Here is a 20,283-nt window from a genome sequence, read left to right on the forward strand (position 1 = left end):
TCTCCGTCTTTATTAGCAGTCTGGCTTTCCAGCCTCCTTCCACAATATCCCATCAAGGTCTGTTTGCAGCACTCCAGGACTTGGGCTTTTCTACCCTGAAGTTCCATACTTTTCCATAGCCCTCTCCCAAATCAGTTTCAAAGGCTTAAAATGACTTTGTCAAGTTTAGTCAAGACAACAACCCCACTTCTCTGTATTAATTTTGTGTTGGTGTGACCACAGTGTCTGATAGAAGTGACTTAAGGAAAGAAACATTTGTTTTGTCTCATGTCTTCAGAGATTTTAGTCCTTCATGCAGAGTGGGCTGTGGTAGAGGCAAACCAAAAAGCAAAGATTCTGACCCACATGAGGGGCAAGATGTACCTTCAAATGCACACACCTCTAGTGACCTACTTCAACCAGTGAGTTTCCACTGTGTAAGGATTCAACGGGCTTCCCAAAATGGTGCCACTAGATGGTGAATAAACATTTAAATAGTGATCCTGTGAAGATTTCAGATTCAAATTTGAATGAAGCAAGGACTTCCTTTCATTTTCTTATCAGTGGTCTTAAAAATTATAATATTGATAATGGGAAATAATCTGAAATGTACCTAATTCAAACACTGGTTTTAGGCTAAGCAGTGGTTCTCAACCTTCCTAATGCTGTGACCCTTTAATATAGTTCATGTTATGGTGATCCCCAACCACAAAATGATTTTTGTTGCTACTTCATAACTAATTTTGCTACTGTTAGGAATTGTACTGTAAATATCTGATATGCAAACCCCAAAGGGTTGAGAACCACAGGTTGAGAACCACTGATTTAGAGAATCTGCTTTTTTTTTATGGCCAATGTAGATTTAGATTGATTTCTTAAAGAATTGTTTTTTATGACTGTATGATCTCACCATTATAATAGCATGGCCTCTACTACTTGATCTAGCTTTGAAAACATAAAAGATTAGAAGTTTAAGAAAGAATATTTTTGTTAGTTTGCAAGAACTGGTAGAGCAGAATGACAGAAGTCACCTTGTTCTCAGCATCCCTCTGTGCAGATGTCTTGTTCTCACCATCTGTCTGGGTACCTTGTTACTGGGCACTCTAAGAAGTTTGTCTGTTGTTGTTTTGTCTGTATGTAGTCCTGGCTGGTCTCAATCTCTGAGAGATATACCTACCTTTGCCCCCCAAGCCTAAAAATTATTTTTGCTCTGAACTTTTTTTAACCTTATGTTCCCTACTATAACTAATACTCTGCTTATATTATTTTCTCTAAGAATTCTATTTTGGTCCTTCAGGGATAATAAATAAGCCATCTTCTATTTTTTCCAATTTACTGCCAATTTCAGTTTATTTCTGTAAGCATTTCTTGACAATAATCCCTTCTTTGCCTATAGTTATAATTCTTGATTGGGATTTCTGGGACTTTAACAAGTTTTAGAGCACCTGGGAGGACATACATACTACTTTGTGAATCAAACTATAAAGATAGATAAATAACCTGTTGGAATCGAGTGTGTGGGTAGGAGACATGAGTGCAGTAGCATAACAGGCATCCTAGAAAGAAGAGAAAGCTTGTTCATTGACACTGACTGAAAATGTTAGGCAAGTTTTCCACATCATTTCCCTTAACAGTGGTTAGCATAGAACAAAATGTGTTTAATTACCTTAAAGCAGAGACAGCCTCAAAAAAACTACATTGTGAACTAGGTAAGTTCTTGCCATTGATTTGTACACTAAAATTGCTGTATGCTTAACCTGTTTTCCAGTGTGTAAGTACGCTTGCCATAAGAAGTGCTGCCTAAAAACCACAGCCAAGTGTTCTAAGAAGGTAAGGCATTACTTACTGCCCCTTAGTACCTTAGTAGTACATGGTGTGTCTGCAAATTTTTTTTCGTACAGTAAGTAGTTGGGGCTTCTTTAGTAGCTTTATAATACAGTGGTTTTCAAACTTCATGACCTCAAATAACATTGAGAAGTATGTTTTATGTCACAATCCAGTATACATGTATGGAGATGTGTGGATGTAACTGAATTAATTTTCTTGAAACCTTTAATCTTGACTTTATGTAAGCTGCTAAGTTGATAAGTTAAGCATTCATAAATTCTTCTGAGGAATTTTCTTTAATGTTCACTATTAACATTTAACCATGAACAACAGCATATGCTAAAAGAACTGGTATTTTCAAATACCTAGTTGTATTTGTGTATTTAAGTCTAAAAAGTACTAAACATGTATCTTCAAGGAAACAACCTTTTTGATGGTTTTGGTTTTGGCTTTTTGAGGCAGGGTCTTTCTATTATGTATCACTGGCTGTCTTAGAACTCATAGTATAGACCAGACCTGCTTTGAACTCACAGGATCCACCTGCCTCTGCCTCTGGCATGCCAGGATTAAAAGCATGAGCCACCATGCCAGACTATTTTTAAAAATTGTTAGTGACTGATAATGGGAAGGCCCAGCTCACCTTGGGTGCAGCTAACCCTGGGCAGGTAGTCTCCTGAGTTTTGTAAGAAAGCAGGCTGAGGAAGCCATGAGAGAAGCAAGCCAGTCAGCAGTGTTTCTCCATTACTTCTGCCTCAGATCCTGCCTGGAGTTCTTGCCATAACTCCCTTTGATTGTGGACTGTGATGTGGAAGTTTAGACAAAATAAACCCTTTCCCCACTAGTTTCTTTGGTCATGGTCTTTTATCAAAGCAATAGACCCTAAAAAAGAAAACCACCACCAAACAGTATTCTGTGTATAGATCTTACATACTAAAGTCAGAGAAGATGATTGAAGTTTCAGCAATCTCTTAGAACTATGGATGGCGGGAAAGAGTTCCATACTGTCAAGATTTGAACCACTGTGGTTTGTTTGTTCATTAGAGGAATAAGCCTAAATTTAGAAATATTTCATTTCAGGACTTTTTTTTTTTTTTTTAAACTTCCAAGCTATTTAACATAGATGGCTAAGAAGCTAATTAGAATAGGATTTTCCATAGTCTCCGTGCTTAGGAGAGAAAAGAGAATTTTAAATTTTAAGATTAGTAATGAAAGAGAAATCAGTTCTCCAGACTCTCAGTGAGAGCCATGTCAAGAAATACAACCTATGAATGGGAGTGAATCATTGATAGATTGAGCTTAACAAATCTACCAGTTAGCTTTGAGGTGGTCCTTAATTAGATTATGGTGGGTTTTTTTGGTTTGTTTTTTACATTACTTACTGTGGATGGATATAGCCTGTTTCACATGTTACATACATGAGGAAGTCAGAGAACAATTTGCACGCGCCAGTCCTAGTTCAACTCAGGTTCAATTTAGCAAGTGCCTTTCCCCTGTGCTCTCTTGCAAGCCCCAAGAATATGTAGAGTTTTGGTGCATGTTTGTTTCAGGTAACTTGGGTTCAAACCTGGCTACACTTCCAAGTTGTTGTTTAGTAGCCTCAACTATTTTCTAGTTTTTCTTTCACAGTTTTTAGCTATTAACTTTTGATGCTATAGGAAGATCATCTTTTAATATGTTAAGGCTAAGTATGTATGATGCATGTATCGTATTAATAGCAAAACTTGTGGTTAATGTGTATTTTTGCTTAAATCATTTCAGTAATCATTATTATATTTTTTCTTTAATAAATTATTATTTACTCCATACCAGGTGTTACCATGCCATATATTCTTAGAAACTAAGTAGAATATAGTAGTTTATTGCAAAAGTTTAGCCAAGTTGATGTAGTAAAAGTACCAACATTTAATATGCATCCTTTAAATGTTCTAAATATTCTGCCTAGTAGTAGTATTAGAGATGTTATTTGATACTAGTTTAACATCCTTCAAATTAAATTGGGAGTTAATTCTCAAAATGTATAGATGGACGATAACAGAAAACCGACTCTTGTGGCAGTTTAAAATTCTCCAGTAGTGTCTCTTAGCTGTCAGAATAAAGTCCAAGTGCACTTGATAGCCTTTACCTAGCTTTTCATTCATTCTTAGTTTAGCCATACCAAATGACTTAGTATCACAGATTGCATGGCTCTATGTTTCCTCAGCCCCTCTTGTGTTCTTAGATAACATCTGCTTCCTAACATCAGATCTTTTTTGAGGTCCTCAGTTGCTATTTTGTTGTTGGTGGTGGTGGTGGTGGTTTTGGGTGGTTGGTTTTAATTTGGGTTTGGTTTTTATGAGATAGGGTCTCATTTATCTCAGACTGGCCTGGAACTCTGTATAGCCTAGGATGAGTCGGAACTTCTGATTCTCCTGCTTCTTTCTCTCAAGTGCTGGGGATCAAACATAAGGCTGCAAGCAAGCTAAGCCAGTACTCTGCCAACCGAGCTACTGCCCAGCCCAGACTTTCCTGTTTTATAATCCGAGTTTTTATAATTACCTAGCAAATCTGTCATTTTACTTATTTCTACATGCTAATGTAGTATCTTAGCATTAGTTTTAGGGGAAATGCCCTCTCTTACTTTTGTTTCCCTGGTACCTAGATCATAATGACAAATGTATCGATTTAGATAAGAAATCAAAATCAATTCAAGGCCTTAAGTATCATCAACACTGCATGTACTTCACTTGTGTCTATACTAGCTAGCCAACTGAAAATGTCTGAGAATAGTAAGGGAGATGTCAGTAAAGGTTGTGTTAAAGGGGGAGAAAATCCATATGGGGAGACTAGTCTTGATACTTTTAGAGTAGTTTAGACAAGCAGTTCTATAGTATATGAATGCATTTTAGAAACAAAATTTGTCTTTCATTTAGTATGATCCAGAGCTGTCATCTCGGCAATTTGGGGTTGAGCTGTCCCGTTTGACTAGTGAAGACCGAGCTGTTCCTTTAGTGGTAGAGAAGCTCATAAACTATATTGAAATGCATGGACTTTATACTGAAGGTATTTACAGAAAGTCTGGTTCAACTAATAAAATCAAGGAGCTTCGACAAGGTCTAGATACAGGTAAGATAGTATGCCCTGAATCAAGATGTAATACTTTTATTTTAAAAGTTATTTCAGTTTTATATACTGCTTCTGTAAATATAGGGCCAGACATTTTGGGGGTACTTCTTTGCCATTTTTGCGTCTTTGACTGTATTTAGTAAATTTATCAAACATGTATCAACAGTATCAATTATAGAAAGTATTGTTTAGTTACTTGAAAAAGATCTTAATCTATTTAACAGACTAATTAGGTCCTGATATCCTTAATTTATGGGGAAGAAAATGTAGGTTCAAGGAAATTAATAGAATGTTGATGCAAGATAACAAAGATTCTCAGAAACAGTTTTGAGAACTTAGAGACATCATTTATCTGCATTTACAGGTAAGGAATCAGACTGACAAAGGAATTCATCTAACTGCTTATCACCAACCAATGACAACAATTTAATCCTGTGTTCTCTGAATCCATACTTTAAAGTGCTGCCTGTTAGTCTTCAGTGTCCCGACCACAGACAGGATTCTTTGTTGTAGATATCCCTGGTGCCCGTGTACATTGAGGACTTGGTTACAAGTGTACAGCTTAGTCCCAGAGTACATACAAGGGCTTGCCTTTGGTTTCATTAACCAAATATATTCTTTATCATTGTAGAAGAAAATAGTTCTTTTAAAACCAAACAAGTTGTCTTTGTTTGACTAAGAACTCCAGTGGTTTTTCTCACCGTCAGTGAGAAATGAATTATTATGAAAATAACAAGAAATTCCTGATAAAACTTGATAAATTCTGACTGAGAGAACTTTGTGTACAATAGTTTGGAGCATTTTTCAGGTTTGGTTCACTCTTGAACTGTGCAACATCAAAATAGGATATAGAAGTTTCCATCACATTTTCCTGCCTTTTCATCTGTAAGAATGACCTAAAGTCAGCCTTGCATTTATTCCCTTTAGACTTCTGAAGCATTGGTACTCGAGAGTGTGATACATAGTCCAATCGACAAGACAGGGACAAAAACCAAACGCAAGCAAATAGACAATTCTGCAGCAGTTTGATCCTTCATGAAACGTGATCTTTTACATTTGTGTTCACAAACACAGACACCAAAACTATTCCTTCATGGTTAGAAGTGGCAATTCTAAGCATGGAATGAAATTGTAGAAAGTATACATTGTTTAATTAAGAAGTATGAAGGCTTCTTTTAGTAGGTTTATTTTGTGAAGTGCACTGCTTAAATCTTTTGCATGTTTGCTTTGTTACCTAACTCTTGTCTCTAAATAGATGCTGAAAGTGTAAACCTAGATGACTATAACATACATGTCATTGCAAGTGTATTCAAACAATGGCTTCGTGATTTGCCCAATCCACTCATGACTTTTGAACTCTATGAAGAATTCCTTCGAGCTATGGGTAAGTACAAGCTTCTTGGATTTAAAGGAAAGGCCTATACTTGATAAAGCCATGCCATGTGTTGTGTTCCTTATTAAGTCCTCCTGTTGTAGATTAGCCTTTATGGGTCCTAAATTAAGCTTCTGACAGTCAATACAAAACTGCCAGTGTATTATTACCTATTCAAATGTTGACTTTTTTGTAGACTTTTCTAAAAGTTTCTGAATAATCCACTTTGTTGCTTCTTGTAAGTAACTGAAAGATGTGGGTATCAAAACAGTAAAATATCAAGTGGGAGATTTTAGGGTAGGTCAAAACATTCATTCAGTTGTAAATCTAAGCAAGAAATGTGTTGGAAGCTAACTGTCTTGTTTGTTTTCTACCAGATGGGCTCTGTGCTTTGGCTGTGTAGTATATTGGTAAAAGTTTGTGTAGAGGTATTTAGGACCTAAGGATTTATAATTACATAGAACAGTTGGTTAATTTTAATGAGAAACTAGTCTGTCACATAACAACTAAAATACTAGAACACCTGTGTCCTTGCTATCATCAAGGGCTGTTGAGGAACAAACTCAACTTTGGGAATTCAGATACATGGAGCCAATAGCTTAGAACCATGGTTCTGCCTCCCCAAGCTGGAGCCATCATTCTCTGCTGTAGAGTTTCCATCCAGGAAGGAAAAATAGCATGTAACAGGGATATTCAGTATAATTTGCTATTTTTTACCATTTTTCTTAGGCCTTCAGGAAAGAAAGGAGACAATCCGTGGTGTGTACTCTGTAATTGATCAGCTCTCCCGAACTCATCTCAATACACTGGAACGCCTTATCTTTCATCTAGTTAGGTAACTTATTCAAGACAGGTTCTCACTATGTATCTCTGGCTGTCTTTGAACTCACTATCTAGACCAGTCTGGACTTAAACTCATAGATATCTTTCTGCCTCTACTTCTCAAGTGCTGGGATTAAAGGCATATACCAGCATGCCTATCCCAATATGTCTTTTGGGGGGTTGTGGTCAGGATTCCATTTAAATGAAGAACTTGAATCTATAAAGACAGTGCCTTGTCTAGGAATGTAGTTTAGCAGTGGAATACTTACCTAGCATGTACAAAGCCCTTGGTTTGATCTTTACTATGCTTACAAAACAACACCTCTCACCTCCAGTGAAACCCCTTTCTGCTGTAAATGGGGAGGGGAATGTTAAGATTCCTTCAAGCAGAAATCTGCTAAATTGAGTACTGTTAGAGTAATGCATATAGCAGTTCACACCTCATGGTGGCACCAAGTAACAGCCATTTTGACATTTGAACTAGAAGAGTTTTTGTCTCTGAACATAACCTACTTCATGAGAACTGGGTTCAGATTATACTCAGGAATTGACTGACTAGAGGCTTCAGGAATAGATATCTTTCCCTACAAGTGCTTTTTTTTAGTGGTTGGGACTACAATCCTCTTTCTGGTCAGATGTGGGGTATGTTTGCAAATGCCTTAAAATATCTATTCTAAGGGCTAGAGAGATGGTTGGCATTGGCTGTTCTTCCAGAGAACATGGATTCAATTCCAGGTCCCCACACAGTAGGTCACAGCTATCTGTAACTCCAGTTCCAGGGGATCTGACAGTGTCACACAGACATACATGCAGGCAAAACACCAATGCACATACATCATTTTTTAAAAATTAGGAAAAAGAAAACACACAACTCTGCATTTGCAGACATGTTTTGATGTTGGGATTAAGCAGCAGGTTATAAATGTCTCTTAATAGGCTGTACGTTGACCTGTGGCCCAGACTATTTTAGAGAGTAGTAAAAGTCCATTTTCCAGGTAAAGGGCTAACTCTAGGGAAGTCTACAGTGTCTTAAGCTTAGGTGGTTATCTATGCAGTACTATGGGGTTGATAGCATATTGTCCTCTCTTTCTACTTTTATATTATTTTATCCTCTTTTCACTTGTGTTGGTTTTGCTTTATTCCTTAGGATTGCTCTACAGGAAGACACTAATCGAATGTCTGCTAATGCTTTGGCCATTGTGTTTGCACCTTGCATTCTCCGTTGCCCTGACACTACTGACCCACTACAAAGTGTACAAGATATCAGTAAGACTACCACGTAAGGCCAGCCCCATTCATCTCTATAGGACCTTAGTTGATGTAGTCCATTTTATCCAAATATGAAACACAGTAAATGACTTCACAAGTTCCAGTGCATTTAAGCAGATTATTGGTTATTCTAAGACTTGTTTCAATTTAGGACTAAAGTTTTTAAATGGATTTCTGTTTTGTCAAGTTCTCTCTCTCTCTCATCTAGTCTATTTGGTTGTAATAGTTCAGTATTCCCATATTTCACCCTCAACTTTTTTCTTTAATTTCTGTTTTTTCTCAATCTGACTGCAGCACGAACTTTTGGAAAATGTAAGGGCTTGAGTCCTTCCCCCAGATTCATTAATTGATTTATTAATTGATCTGGGATTATAGCCTGAATGTTAGGATTTGTAATTATTTTCAGTTGGTTTCTAAAATGCACACACAGTTGTCAACCACCATTCTGAATTTTCTCAGAGCTCATAAAATAAAGGATGCTTCCTTCATCCCAAACTGTCTAGGACACTTAGTTACAAAGTAGTCTAGAGATACAACACTTCATTTGATTTACTTCTGCTTGTAACAGTTTTTTTTTTTTTTCCTTCCTATTTCAGATGTGTGGAGCTGATAGTGGTAGAACAAATGAATAAATATAAGGCTCGTCTCAAAGACATCAGTAGCCTGGAATTTGCTGAAAATAAAGCAAAGACCAGACTATCACTGATTCGTAGATCAATGGTAAGATGCAGAATATGGAGCACAGTGAAAAGGTCGTAGAGGGAGGCTTCTTGTGACTTCTTTTTAAGTATGTGTTTGTGACATATATGGGTTATGCACAGAGGAACTTTTCAGAAGGATTACAGCTGCTATGAATATCTGATGATCTTTAAATTATTTTAGCTATGTGTACAGAGTATATTTAATGTGCAGAACTTTAAAATATTTTGAATAAAACATTGGTGGCTTATAGTCTTCCCTGCTTACCTTACCCATCCATGACATAAAAACTTAACTTTATCTTAACTTTTTCTCTACATCCTTCCATTATCTTTTTCTATTCTGAGCTATATCATTTTGGTGGTCCTTCCAAGATTCCTGATAGTAGAGAACTTAATCATTTGGAGTTTAATGTGAACTAAAGCGTTTGATTCATACAGTAGCAGAATTCCATTTAAGAGTCTTCTATGATCAAATAAAGATTTTACTTAGGATTTGTTGTTGGGTTCTGAGATGAGCCTACCAAGTGATATATTTTTTTTTTCATTTACTGACTTTTGTATTTAGTGTCTTCTGTTGAAACTAGTGACCAGCAATTATATAGATAACTCTAGTTACCATTGACTAAGATTCAGTAGGATCTGTGGTTCTGGTAAACAACTGATGGATTAAAGTTTAACCTTTACCTACTTGTTACTCCTCCTTTAAGTAAGATAACATTATCACAACAGCCACTTATTTCAGATCCCCAGCAAATCTTTCAAAATACCGGCTTCCCAGTTTTCTTACTCATATTTTCTAGAGCCCAGAAGTGCTTCTTCCATGCCATTATAATCTGTATTTAGACTGACACTGAAATGACTGCTTCTTCCTTTTCTATTTAAGCTTCCTTGCACAAAATAGATGTTCCACAGAGGTCTGTTGATAGGGTTAGTGGATGATCTCTAGAAACAAACATAAGCATAACCTTTCCCAGGCATTAAATAAAGTTCATTGTCTTAGTTAGGATTCCCATTACTATGATTTAAACAAACAAACAAAAAACAACAAACAAAACACACACACACAGAAACATGACCAAATTGGTGGGGGAAGGGTATATTCCAGCTTAGATTTTCTAGTCCATTATTCTAGGAAGTCAGGGGGGAAACCTAAAGGCAAAAACTAAAAAAGAGACTATGGGAGAAGTGCTGCTTACAGGCTTGCCCCTTATGACTTGCTCAGCCTGCTTTGTTATACAGCCCAGGACTACCTACACAGGGGTAATACTAGCCATAGAGCTGGGCCCTTTCACATAGTCATCAATCCCAAGAAATGTTCCACAGGCTCGCCCACAGACCAATCTGATGAAAGGGCATTTTTCTCAATAGAGATTTTATCTTTGAATTACTCTGGCTTGTGTCAGGATGACATAAAACTAGCCAAACACTCATCATAGGATACTATCTAAATCTCTTCCCAAGACTTTAAAAATGAAAATACTACTTAAAAGTGAAATTTGGGCCTAAGGTGTTAAATTAGTTGGTAGAGTGCTTGTCTTTAAGACAAGGTTGATCCCTGAGACTGAACAAATGAAACATTTTCTGTATTAAGAATTTTAGCTCAGTATTCGGAGGTTTAATTTATTAGTACCCTCCTAGGAAGGAAAGGAAGAGCTTCTTTACTGCAAAACTTTATTCCAAAGCAAGTGGAAAAGCTGTGCATCCCTCCTCCTCAGTACTGCAGAAAATGGATACATTCATTCCACTGAACAATTTAGCCTTCTCTTTAATGAGCAATGACATGTACGTTCTAACCTTCTGCTTTCCTTTTCATGTCCTTCCTAATCCAGAAACCTGTACTAATTGCAGTTAGATTTATGAGCATTACCCGCAGTTCAGTCTCGGTATGTATTAATATTGCAATGTGTCACAGTCACTTCACACCATTGTGTCTCATTCATCCAGGAATTGTTCTGCTCTGTCAGTCATCCGTGCCTGTCTGCCTTACATGTTCAAACTTTGTTCAGGGCCCACTTTTTGATCAGCCTTCACTTACCTTTTTCTTAATCTCTTTCTTTAGGTCCTTCTCTTTCTTTCCTTTCTTGTGTTATACAGGTGAACAATGTTCATTTGAAATACACTGTTTTTCCTTCTCAGATAATCCTCCTTTAGAGTTTCCGTTTTGGTTGAATCTTTAAAGGGGGGGGGGGCGGTCAAAGATACTGAGGTATCAAGTTCATTCTGCTCTATGAGCTGCATTCCTAGCAAATCCACTTTATTATTTGAAATACCTGTTATGATTTTCAGTATCTATCATGAATAATTGCTATGTATCTGCTCATAACTGACTCTGGAGGTATCTTCTAAGATGTAGACATATGGCTCTTAAATACATGTTTATCAGACAGGATTCTGTTTTTTACTGCCTCTTTATAAACAGTGTTTTATACAAAGGAGAAAAGGAAAGGTAAAAAGCTAAAAACATCAAGCTATGTGGAAACTAATTTTAGAATACCTGTCTGTGTGTACTTGTTGATCTATAAATACAGATACCATCATAAAGTTGCCCTTTCCCATGGAATATCAATCTAGCAACATGTTAGTATTACATTTCTTTCCAATGCTTCTGTCTCCTTTAAGATGAAGTACACTTTATATATTCAAATTTCAGTCATAACCTTGATATTCTGTATTCTTCTCACTTCCTAGAGACTATACGTTTAACTGGGGAGTTGTAGGGTAAACTTCCTTGCAGGGTAGACTAGACTTTTATCTAGAATTGTAGGATAAACAGAATTCTGCGTGCTGTTCCAGTGTTGGGTGGAAGTTCAGTTTGACTGTTTTACACTACTGTTCTGTTAGTAGTCTAACTGAAGATCAGTGGTAGCCCCAAATTTACTCTCCTGACAGTCAGACCAGACCTATCATCTCCCTTATATTGTTAGTATCATTTAAGGCAGTACTTCTCAACCTTCCTAATGCTATAACTCTTTAATACAGTTCATGTTGTGGTGACCCTAACCATAAAACTATTTTGTTGCTGCTTCATAACTGTAATTTTGCTATTAAGAATCATAATGTAATAATTTTGGATATTGAGGTTTGTTTAAGGGGCCGAGATTCAGCATCTAATGTGTAAATTTTGACTGATTACATTGATGTGGTATGGGAACCTGTCAGGGCAGTTACAAGTTTTCCAAAACTTTTCCGAAACTTTACTAGTTTCGTAGAAAGCTTAAAGTGTTATTGCTGACAAAAACCAAAAACAACAACATTATTTCACTTGAAATAATGGGTTATTTTTAAATGGGGTCAAACAAAATCTATGCAACATACTCAAATATGAATGGTTGTACTTGGTCAAATATCCCAGTGTTTGAAGATAAAAGCAGCTAAGTTGTTCAGCTGTTATTCAGGTCATTGTACAAACACTGTTTACTAGGACGACCCTCAGCATTTTGCACTTCTCACTTTTATCATACACAAATAAAAACAACCTAGCCCTTAAGGGTTAATAATGATATGACTTAACTGATGAGCGAAACTAATTTTTAACTGTGTATACATGGTATTAAAGACTACGAAGGGCCTGGTGTGGTGGCGCATGCCTTTAATCCCATCACTCAGGAGGCAGAGGCAGGCGGATTTCTGAGTTCGAGGCCAGCCTGGTCTACAAAGTGAGTTCCAGGACAGCCAGGGCTATACAGAGAAACCCTGTCTCGAAAAACCAAAAAAAAAAAGACTATGAAGGATAGTCGTACTAGTATAGTACAGTTTTGTACTGTTACCTTGATCATGTAGAGATGTCAACAGTTTGTTTTCACCCACATTGCTTTTAATTAATTAATGTAAATGTTAATAAGTGGAAAGGGTGAATGGCATCTTAGCACTCGTATAAAAGCAGTGTCTACATTGTAGATCCTTTGGGAATGCTTCCATACCTCTACTGGAAAGCTGGGAACTGTGTTCAGAACCAGTATACCAAGGCTAGAAATATAGCTTGGTGGTAGAGTACTTGCCTTGATCACGCTTGAGGCCCAAGTTTCAAGTCTTAGCTGGTGGTGGGAGGAGTACCATGGCTGGTTTACTTCACTACACAGAAAGTCTGAAGATATATGCAAACATACAGTGGCTATATTTAAAGTCTTTATTAACTTGCATTATAGTTATTGGTGTTGGGATAAAACTTTTGAATCAGCCTCAAAACCTACTACAGTAGATAGCTTATTCCTCAATATCATACAAAGCATGGGCTTTCTGCAAGTTTACCATGCAAGGCTGATGGAAAAACCTTAGATAAAGAACCTTACTTTCTACAAAAGAAGATCCCTTATAGTCTAAGAATTCAGTTCCTTCCTGGTTTTGTGGATCAATGAATGGCAACAGTGATCTGTTATCTTCTTTTACCTTCCTTGTTTGGGGTAAATTTTCTGTTAAGATTCTAAGATTTGTGCTTCCAGCTACTTATGTCTAGTTCTGTCTGTATGTTAGTTACACAGTTCTTCCTTTTGATAAATTCAACCCACAGAAAAACTGCTGACTGTGTGTACTTTCTTTGATCATCAGAAAGTATTATAACTCCTCATGTGGGAAGTATCTTCCTACATATTCAAAATCCATATTTCATCATCATTCTTCAACTATGTAGGCTTATATTGATTGACAATATTGAGTTTATATCATGTGTTGTCTCGCTCTTCCTTCCTGTGTCCTTTGTCATTATGAACTTTAGCAGACTCTCTAAACGGGCCATAACCATTTTAGCACTGTAGTATGCTTTCTATTCATCATCACTGTTACCTACTTAAATCTTAAGGAAAAATTGAACTGTTAGGTAAACTTTCAAAAGGTATTTTCACTTAGGATCCTTAGCATTAAAGCATTTGGTCCACGGTGTTTTTGTTAGTTTCAGAAACCAACTATGGGGTAACCTTGTAGCATTCTACCCCAGATCTGTTGGTCAGAGCTCTCTGTTTCTGAATTTTTTTTTTTCCCACTGCATAGTTCAGGCAACTTTGACTCGAGTCCTCTTTCCTGAGTCTCCCAAGTGCAGTAGATACTATCAATATAAGATGGTCAAAATCAAAACGGGGTACTAGAAAACAGACCAGGCAGTTAATGACTATTGCAGCAAATACTCTTGTTCTCTTTGTTGTTTGCCACCAGAATTGGTATCCTTGAGCACAGTGCTGTTTTGTTTTTGAGTCACATGTGAAGTTGTCTAATATGGATTATTTTGTATCTGATGTTAACTTTATGTGTAAGACTTATCCATAGCATGCCTAGTTGTGGCTCAGCTTACTCTTGTTGCTGTCTCCTGCTCCACAGTTTACCCAGTGTACTGTTTATGGGCAGTAGGCTTTTGTTTGGGGGAATAGGCAATATTTACTGTTAGGGTATATACATACCTAAGGGTGGGATTTCTGAGTCATGGGATATATCTTTAACAATTCCCAAAATGGCTGAACTACAATTATCAGTGTACAGGAATTTCTGAATGGTTAACCACCTCCCCAATGCTTATATTGCCATATATATAGTTAGTCATTATAAAATGCATACCACTTAAATTTGGACTTCTGTTCATTTTCTCTAATGTGCACAAATAGGTTTAGTTTTCAGATACTTTGTTTTCTTTTTTTCCATCTTTTTTTCTTTTTCTTTTCTTTTTTCTTGTTTTTGTTTTTTTTTATTTTTAGATACTTTGTTTTCTGAACGTGCTAAACACACTTTTCTGTTTTTCTGTACTTGCCTGGGTGGTTTAATTTTTTTCCTAATTCTTTCTGAACCCTGCACATAATCTTTTGATAAGTTATTTCTGTTGCAAGCATCTTGTATTCTGTAGTTGATTTTTCTACTCTCTTAAAAGTGTCTTTCAAGCCAGGCATGGTGGCATATGTAAGCAGTCCTAGCACTAAGTAGAGGCTAAATGACCGCCAGATGAAGCCTGGCTTTCAAAAACTTTCATTACAAGTTTCTGCCTCCAAAGATAATAAAATAATAATAATAATAATAGTAATAATAATAATAATAGTAATAATAATAATAATAAAGTAAATGAAACTGTCTTGATGGGTAGAGGTTAATTTTAGTAATTAGTACGTTAGTAATTTAGTAATGTAGTTTTATTGCTACTTGATGTATTTTTAGAAATTTTTCTTACTAAGGTTGTAATCATTTTTATCTTCTCAAAGCTTCATTATTCTGTCTATATGTCTGGTCTGTTTAAGGTGCCTCATTTTGACTATCATACTGACAGTGCTACTACTCTACTTAATCTATCTTTTAAACGTTGTTGTATTGTGTGTCGTATATAGGAGACATTGGTATGCTATAGCATGTGTATGGAAGTCAGAGGGCTTTGGGGGTCTGTTCTCTCCTGGAACTCTGTTTGAGACAGGGTCTTTCCTGTTTCTGTCATGTTGCTTACTCCAGACTAGCTTCGCAACAATTCTGTCTCTGCCTCTCACCTCACTATAGATATGCTGGAATTCTAGATGCAAGCTACTACATCTGGCTTTTTAATGTGAGTTTTGGGATCAAACTCAAGTTGCGAACTTGTGTAGCAAATGCTGAGCCACCTCACTGACCCATTTAGTTCAATTTTTTTTTTTTAAAAAAAGCTTTATTTATTTATTATTATATGTAATTACACACATAGCTGTCTTCAGACACTCCAGAAGAGGGTGTCAGGTCTTGTTACAGATGGTTATGAGCCACCATGTGGTTGCTGGGATTTGAACTCAGGACCTTTGGAAGAGCAGTCGGGTGCTCTTACCCACTGANTCTTGTTACAGATGGTTATGAGCCACCATGTGGTTGCTGGGATTTGAACTCAGGACCTTTGGAAGAGCAGTCGGGTGCTCTTACCCACTGAGCCATCTCACCAGCCCTAGTTCAATTTTTTAATAAACTGGTTTAAAGACTCATCCTCTCTTCTTTAGTTTTTACTGCTTGTGACTCATACTGTCATACAAAATATGAAGTCACCTTCACAAAAACCCTGGGGTTTTTGTTTGTGTGTTTGTTTTTAGCGATTGCACTGTGTAAATTGCTTTTTAGAAATTTGATGTTTCAGCAGTATTGATTTTCCCACCCATGAACATAATCTCTCCATATATATCATTAGTTATTTTAAGTGTTTAATTTTATTTATTTATTATATGTAAGTACACTGTAGCTGTCTTCAGACACTCCAGAAGAGGGAGTCAGATCTCGTTACGGATGGTTATGAACCACCATGTGGTCACTGGGATTTGAACTCAGGACCTTTGGAAGAGCAGTCGGGTGCTCTTACCCACTGAGCCATCTCACCAGCCCAAGTGTTTAATTTTATATGTTGAGATCTTATCTTTAACTTTAGTTATTATCATGTAACATTTTAAAATGTAGTTTTATTTTAAAGTTTTATTTTTTTTTTGTTGTTTGTTGCATAAAATACCCACTTTTCTTTGGTGTTCTTATCTAACAAGTAGTGACTTTGCTGAAGTCACCTTTTCTAATACTTGTTCTGAGTATACCTTTGGGTTTCCTAGCTGTAGATTTTTAAAATATAGTTTTATTTGTCCTTTTAAGGTCCTTGAACCTCCTCTTTGTTTTTCTAAAGAAATTAGAACCTTCAGTACAGTGTTGATTGAAACTGTGGTAGTGATCACTCTTAGCATGTCCCACCACCACTTAGCATGATGTTTGCTATAGAATTTTTATTCTTTATGATATTAAGCATGTTTATTTGATTCCTAGTTTTCTGAGTTGTTGTTATGGTGTAATGCAAACTTTTATGTTTTTAATATATCCACATTTAAGTATTTTATGCCATTTTGAGGTGTTTCACAGTGTAGAACAAACTGGCCTAGAATTTGCAGTGATCTACCACCCCAGCTTCAGGAGCACTGGTGTTACAGGCTTAAGTTACCATGCCTGGGTTAGGCATTGTAAATTTTACTGATGTTAAATACTCATTTCCCAGTTCAGCTTGTAATGCATCAAGACATTTTGCTGTGTTTATGTGTAAAATTGTCCATAATGCCCTTCCATTAAATGACCTTGTTAATGTTTTACTAATTTCTGTAAAAACAACTTATGCCAGGCATGGTGGTACCTGCTTTTAATCCTTCAGAATTGGGGAGGCAGAGGCAGGTAGGTCTCTGTAAGTTTGAGCCAGCCTTGTCTATATAATGAATTCCAGGCTAATCAGGGCTACATAGTCAGAACCTTGCAAACAAACCAACAAATAAATTGGGATGTAGTCCTTTTAATTTCTGTAGAAGAATGTATCTGTTATATCTCTTACACTTTACTGTACATACATACTTAATCCTTTGGTGCTGACTACAGCTTTGTCTATGTCTTTACTTCTGCTGCTAATTTACTTCAGATCTTTTGAAGTCATTAAGAAATGATCATAGGTATATATTAGAAATGCTATAATCTTCATAATTTTAGCATTAGTCACTGTGAAATATACTTTTATTATAAATCACACCTCTCACTTTATGCTCTTTTTAATGTTTAGTTTTTTGAGATAAGATCTCTCTGTGTAGTCCTGGCTGTCATGGAACTCACTCTATAGACCAGACTGGGCTGGTGTCAAAATCACAGAGATTCTTCTGCCTCTGCCTTCCAAGGGTTGGGGTTCTGAGATTAAGGAATACACGCCCTACAGCTTTTCATTATTTTTTTAACTTTGTTTTTGTTTGAAACATAATATCAATCTGTAAACCTGGCCTGGAACTCATTATGTAGTTTAGGATAGCTTCAGCCTCACAGCCTCACAAGTACTAGGATTACAGAGGAGTCACCGCATCTAGCTGCTTTCATCCATTTTGAATAATATTTTATACATAGCCCTTAAATGTCATTTTTCTGACAGTTTTCCAATTTTAACAGGTGCATTTGATCTAGCTATATACATTTTGTTGATACTATATTTGGATTTAAGATAAAAAAAATATGTGTATAAGTATTTTGTCTGCATGTACATCTGTGTACAAGGCATGCCTGGTATCTGAGGAGGCCAGAAGGTGGTGTCTGATGCCCTGCATCTGGAGTTACAATGGTTAAATTTTTTTTCTTGCCTCCCCCTTGATAGTATCTCATCTTTTATTCTTTTAGAGGTCTTAGGGTTAGGTCACATCATTAATTGATACTTATCTTTTTTCCTAAAGTGCAAGAACTTTAATATGCTAGTCATTGTCTGACTTCATTGCTATTAGCAGATTTTTTTTTTTTTAGCTATTTGTAGATTTCAAAAACAAAACATCTCGTATTATAATATACATTGTCGTTGTGTGTTTTCATTCCTGCATCTCTTAACTGTTCTTCTTGGATGTTTTATCCTTGCTGTTGAGAATACCATATTCTTATATCAATGTCTACTGTCTTTTTGTCTCATATTCATTCACATAGTATTTAAACATATGATGGATCATTTCTTACTGTTTTTTTTCCTCTTTTCCCATCATTTATGAAATTTTCCTTTTGCATTTTTTTCTCCTGGCTTGATTCTGGATTTTCTTCATATCTAACTTCCATTCTGTTTAATGAAATTACGTTTTTACCCGTTTTCATTTGCATTGTTTTATCGTGTTTTATTCCTGATTACTTTTAATTTGAAAATGATTTGTAGAAAGCATTTTGAGGCCTGGGATGATATTGCTTACCTACAAGGAATAATTTTATTTTTCTGACACATCCTTAGGCACTAGCAGTTGTATCATTTTAATCCAGTCTTAGAAGTTTAACATTTATATACCAAGCGCGCGCGCGCACACACACACACACACACACACACACACACACACACACACACCCTCCATTTAGATGACTTGAAGCTAGACCACTCCATTTGTAAGAACTGTGGTAATTTTAGTTTACCTTTCTGTCTAGAATCCAAATATTTGAGATCCCAGTGTTAGGCATGAAGATTCTTTGGGGCAGCAGCTCATATCCTTTTATTCTATACTTCAGGGGTTGACAAGTTTTTTCTCTGAAAGGTCATAGAGTAAATATTTTAGATATTGTAAGCCATAAAACCTGTTCCACCGTCACCCTTGCCGCTGTTGAACAAAACAGCCATAGATAATTCATTAATGAGTTTATTTTAGTAAAGACATAAACATGTATACAGGCTAGATGTAGCTCCAAACTGTTACTATAATTGTCAACTATAGTGTGTTCAAAGCTCTGCTCAGACGCTGCCACCTCTTCTGAAATTGCAAATCAGCAGTAACTGCTGGGCCAGCCTTTCCTTCCCCTTCGCTATCTAGTATCTACAAGTGTGTTTTCATTTTTAATATTGAACTAGTTGCTCCTGGCAGGATATTTAATCTATTGAACTTGGTTGGCTGTTACCAGAAACTAAAGTTAAAAGTAAGGTAACCAAGTTTCCCCTTCCTCATTTCAAAAATAGAAAGTTCTTAAGAAAGCATATTACAATAGCAATCTCTTATATGACTTTTTTTCCTCCAAAACTTAAGTTTTGGGGCATGTTTCTCTGATCTTCCTAGAGAGATTGCCCTGACAAGGTTGAAGCATTGTCAGAAGTTCTTATGTTGAAAATAATGAGTGCCTTCAGTGTTAGTGTGGTGGCCACTATCTCTGCCTGTGGCTCTTGAGCACCTGAAGTCTTACTCCCATGGTCATAGAATTCGGTGTTAATTGGCTTGAAGCTATTTAGTATACAGCTAAATTAAAAGAAGATAGCATTTGAAATGTAAATGAAGAAAATATCTAATAATTAAAAAAAAAAGAAGATTCTCATCTCAGCACAATGGTTCTTAGTACCCAGAGCTAGAACGTGTGTCCATTTTTTCAATGATCTTGATATAATTCTTTTAACCTAATTTGTTGGACTTTTGATATCATGCTAAATATCCTATGCCTGTTGAATCTTGTCATTCTCATGATGTGATGGAAGGACACTTGTTATCCAAAGTCATCAACATAAAACTTTAGTTTACTTTCTAAAATGAATACTCTCTGCAGGGAAAGGGGCGTATACACCGAGGAAACTATCCAAGTCCATCCTCCCCTGTTATAGTCCGATTGCCTTCCATGTCTGATGTCCCAGAAGAGACCTTGACTAGTGAGACAGCCATGGAAACTGACATCACAGACCAGCAGCAAGCAGCAATGCAGCAGGAGGAAAAAGTACTGACTGAGCAGATTGAGAACCTACAGAAAGAAAAGTAAGTGCCCAGAGAGGATACCAGTTGTTGTGCTTCCTTCCTT

At 36.5% G+C, this 20,283-nt stretch overlaps 1 protein-coding gene across 4 annotated transcripts in view; it reads left to right on the forward strand.

Moving 5' to 3' along the window:
- Myo9a (myosin IXA) overlaps positions 1–20,283 on the forward strand; it is a 186,638-nt gene that overhangs the window by 159,367 nt on the left and 6,988 nt on the right. For 2 of the 4 annotated variants that reach the window (XM_021207762.2, XM_029543623.1), the window contains 8 exons: positions 1,748–1,809; positions 4,716–4,908; positions 6,164–6,292; positions 7,010–7,115; positions 8,250–8,381; positions 8,968–9,091; positions 10,902–10,955; positions 20,038–20,240. In XM_021207762.2, coding sequence (XP_021063421.1) covers positions 1,748–1,809; positions 4,716–4,908; positions 6,164–6,292; positions 7,010–7,115; positions 8,250–8,381; positions 8,968–9,091; positions 10,902–10,955; positions 20,038–20,240 — 1,003 coding nt within the window. The remainder of the gene's footprint in view (positions 1–1,747; positions 1,810–4,715; positions 4,909–6,163; positions 6,293–7,009; positions 7,116–8,249; positions 8,382–8,967; positions 9,092–10,901; positions 10,956–20,037; positions 20,241–20,283) is intronic. The other 2 variants (XM_029543622.1, XM_029543624.1) reach the window with 1 other exon arrangement.

The sequence above is a fragment of the Mus pahari genome, chromosome 10 (genome assembly GCF_900095145.1).
Source record: "Mus pahari chromosome 10, PAHARI_EIJ_v1.1, whole genome shotgun sequence".
In the NCBI taxonomy this organism is placed as follows: domain Eukaryota; kingdom Metazoa; phylum Chordata; class Mammalia; order Rodentia; family Muridae; genus Mus; species Mus pahari.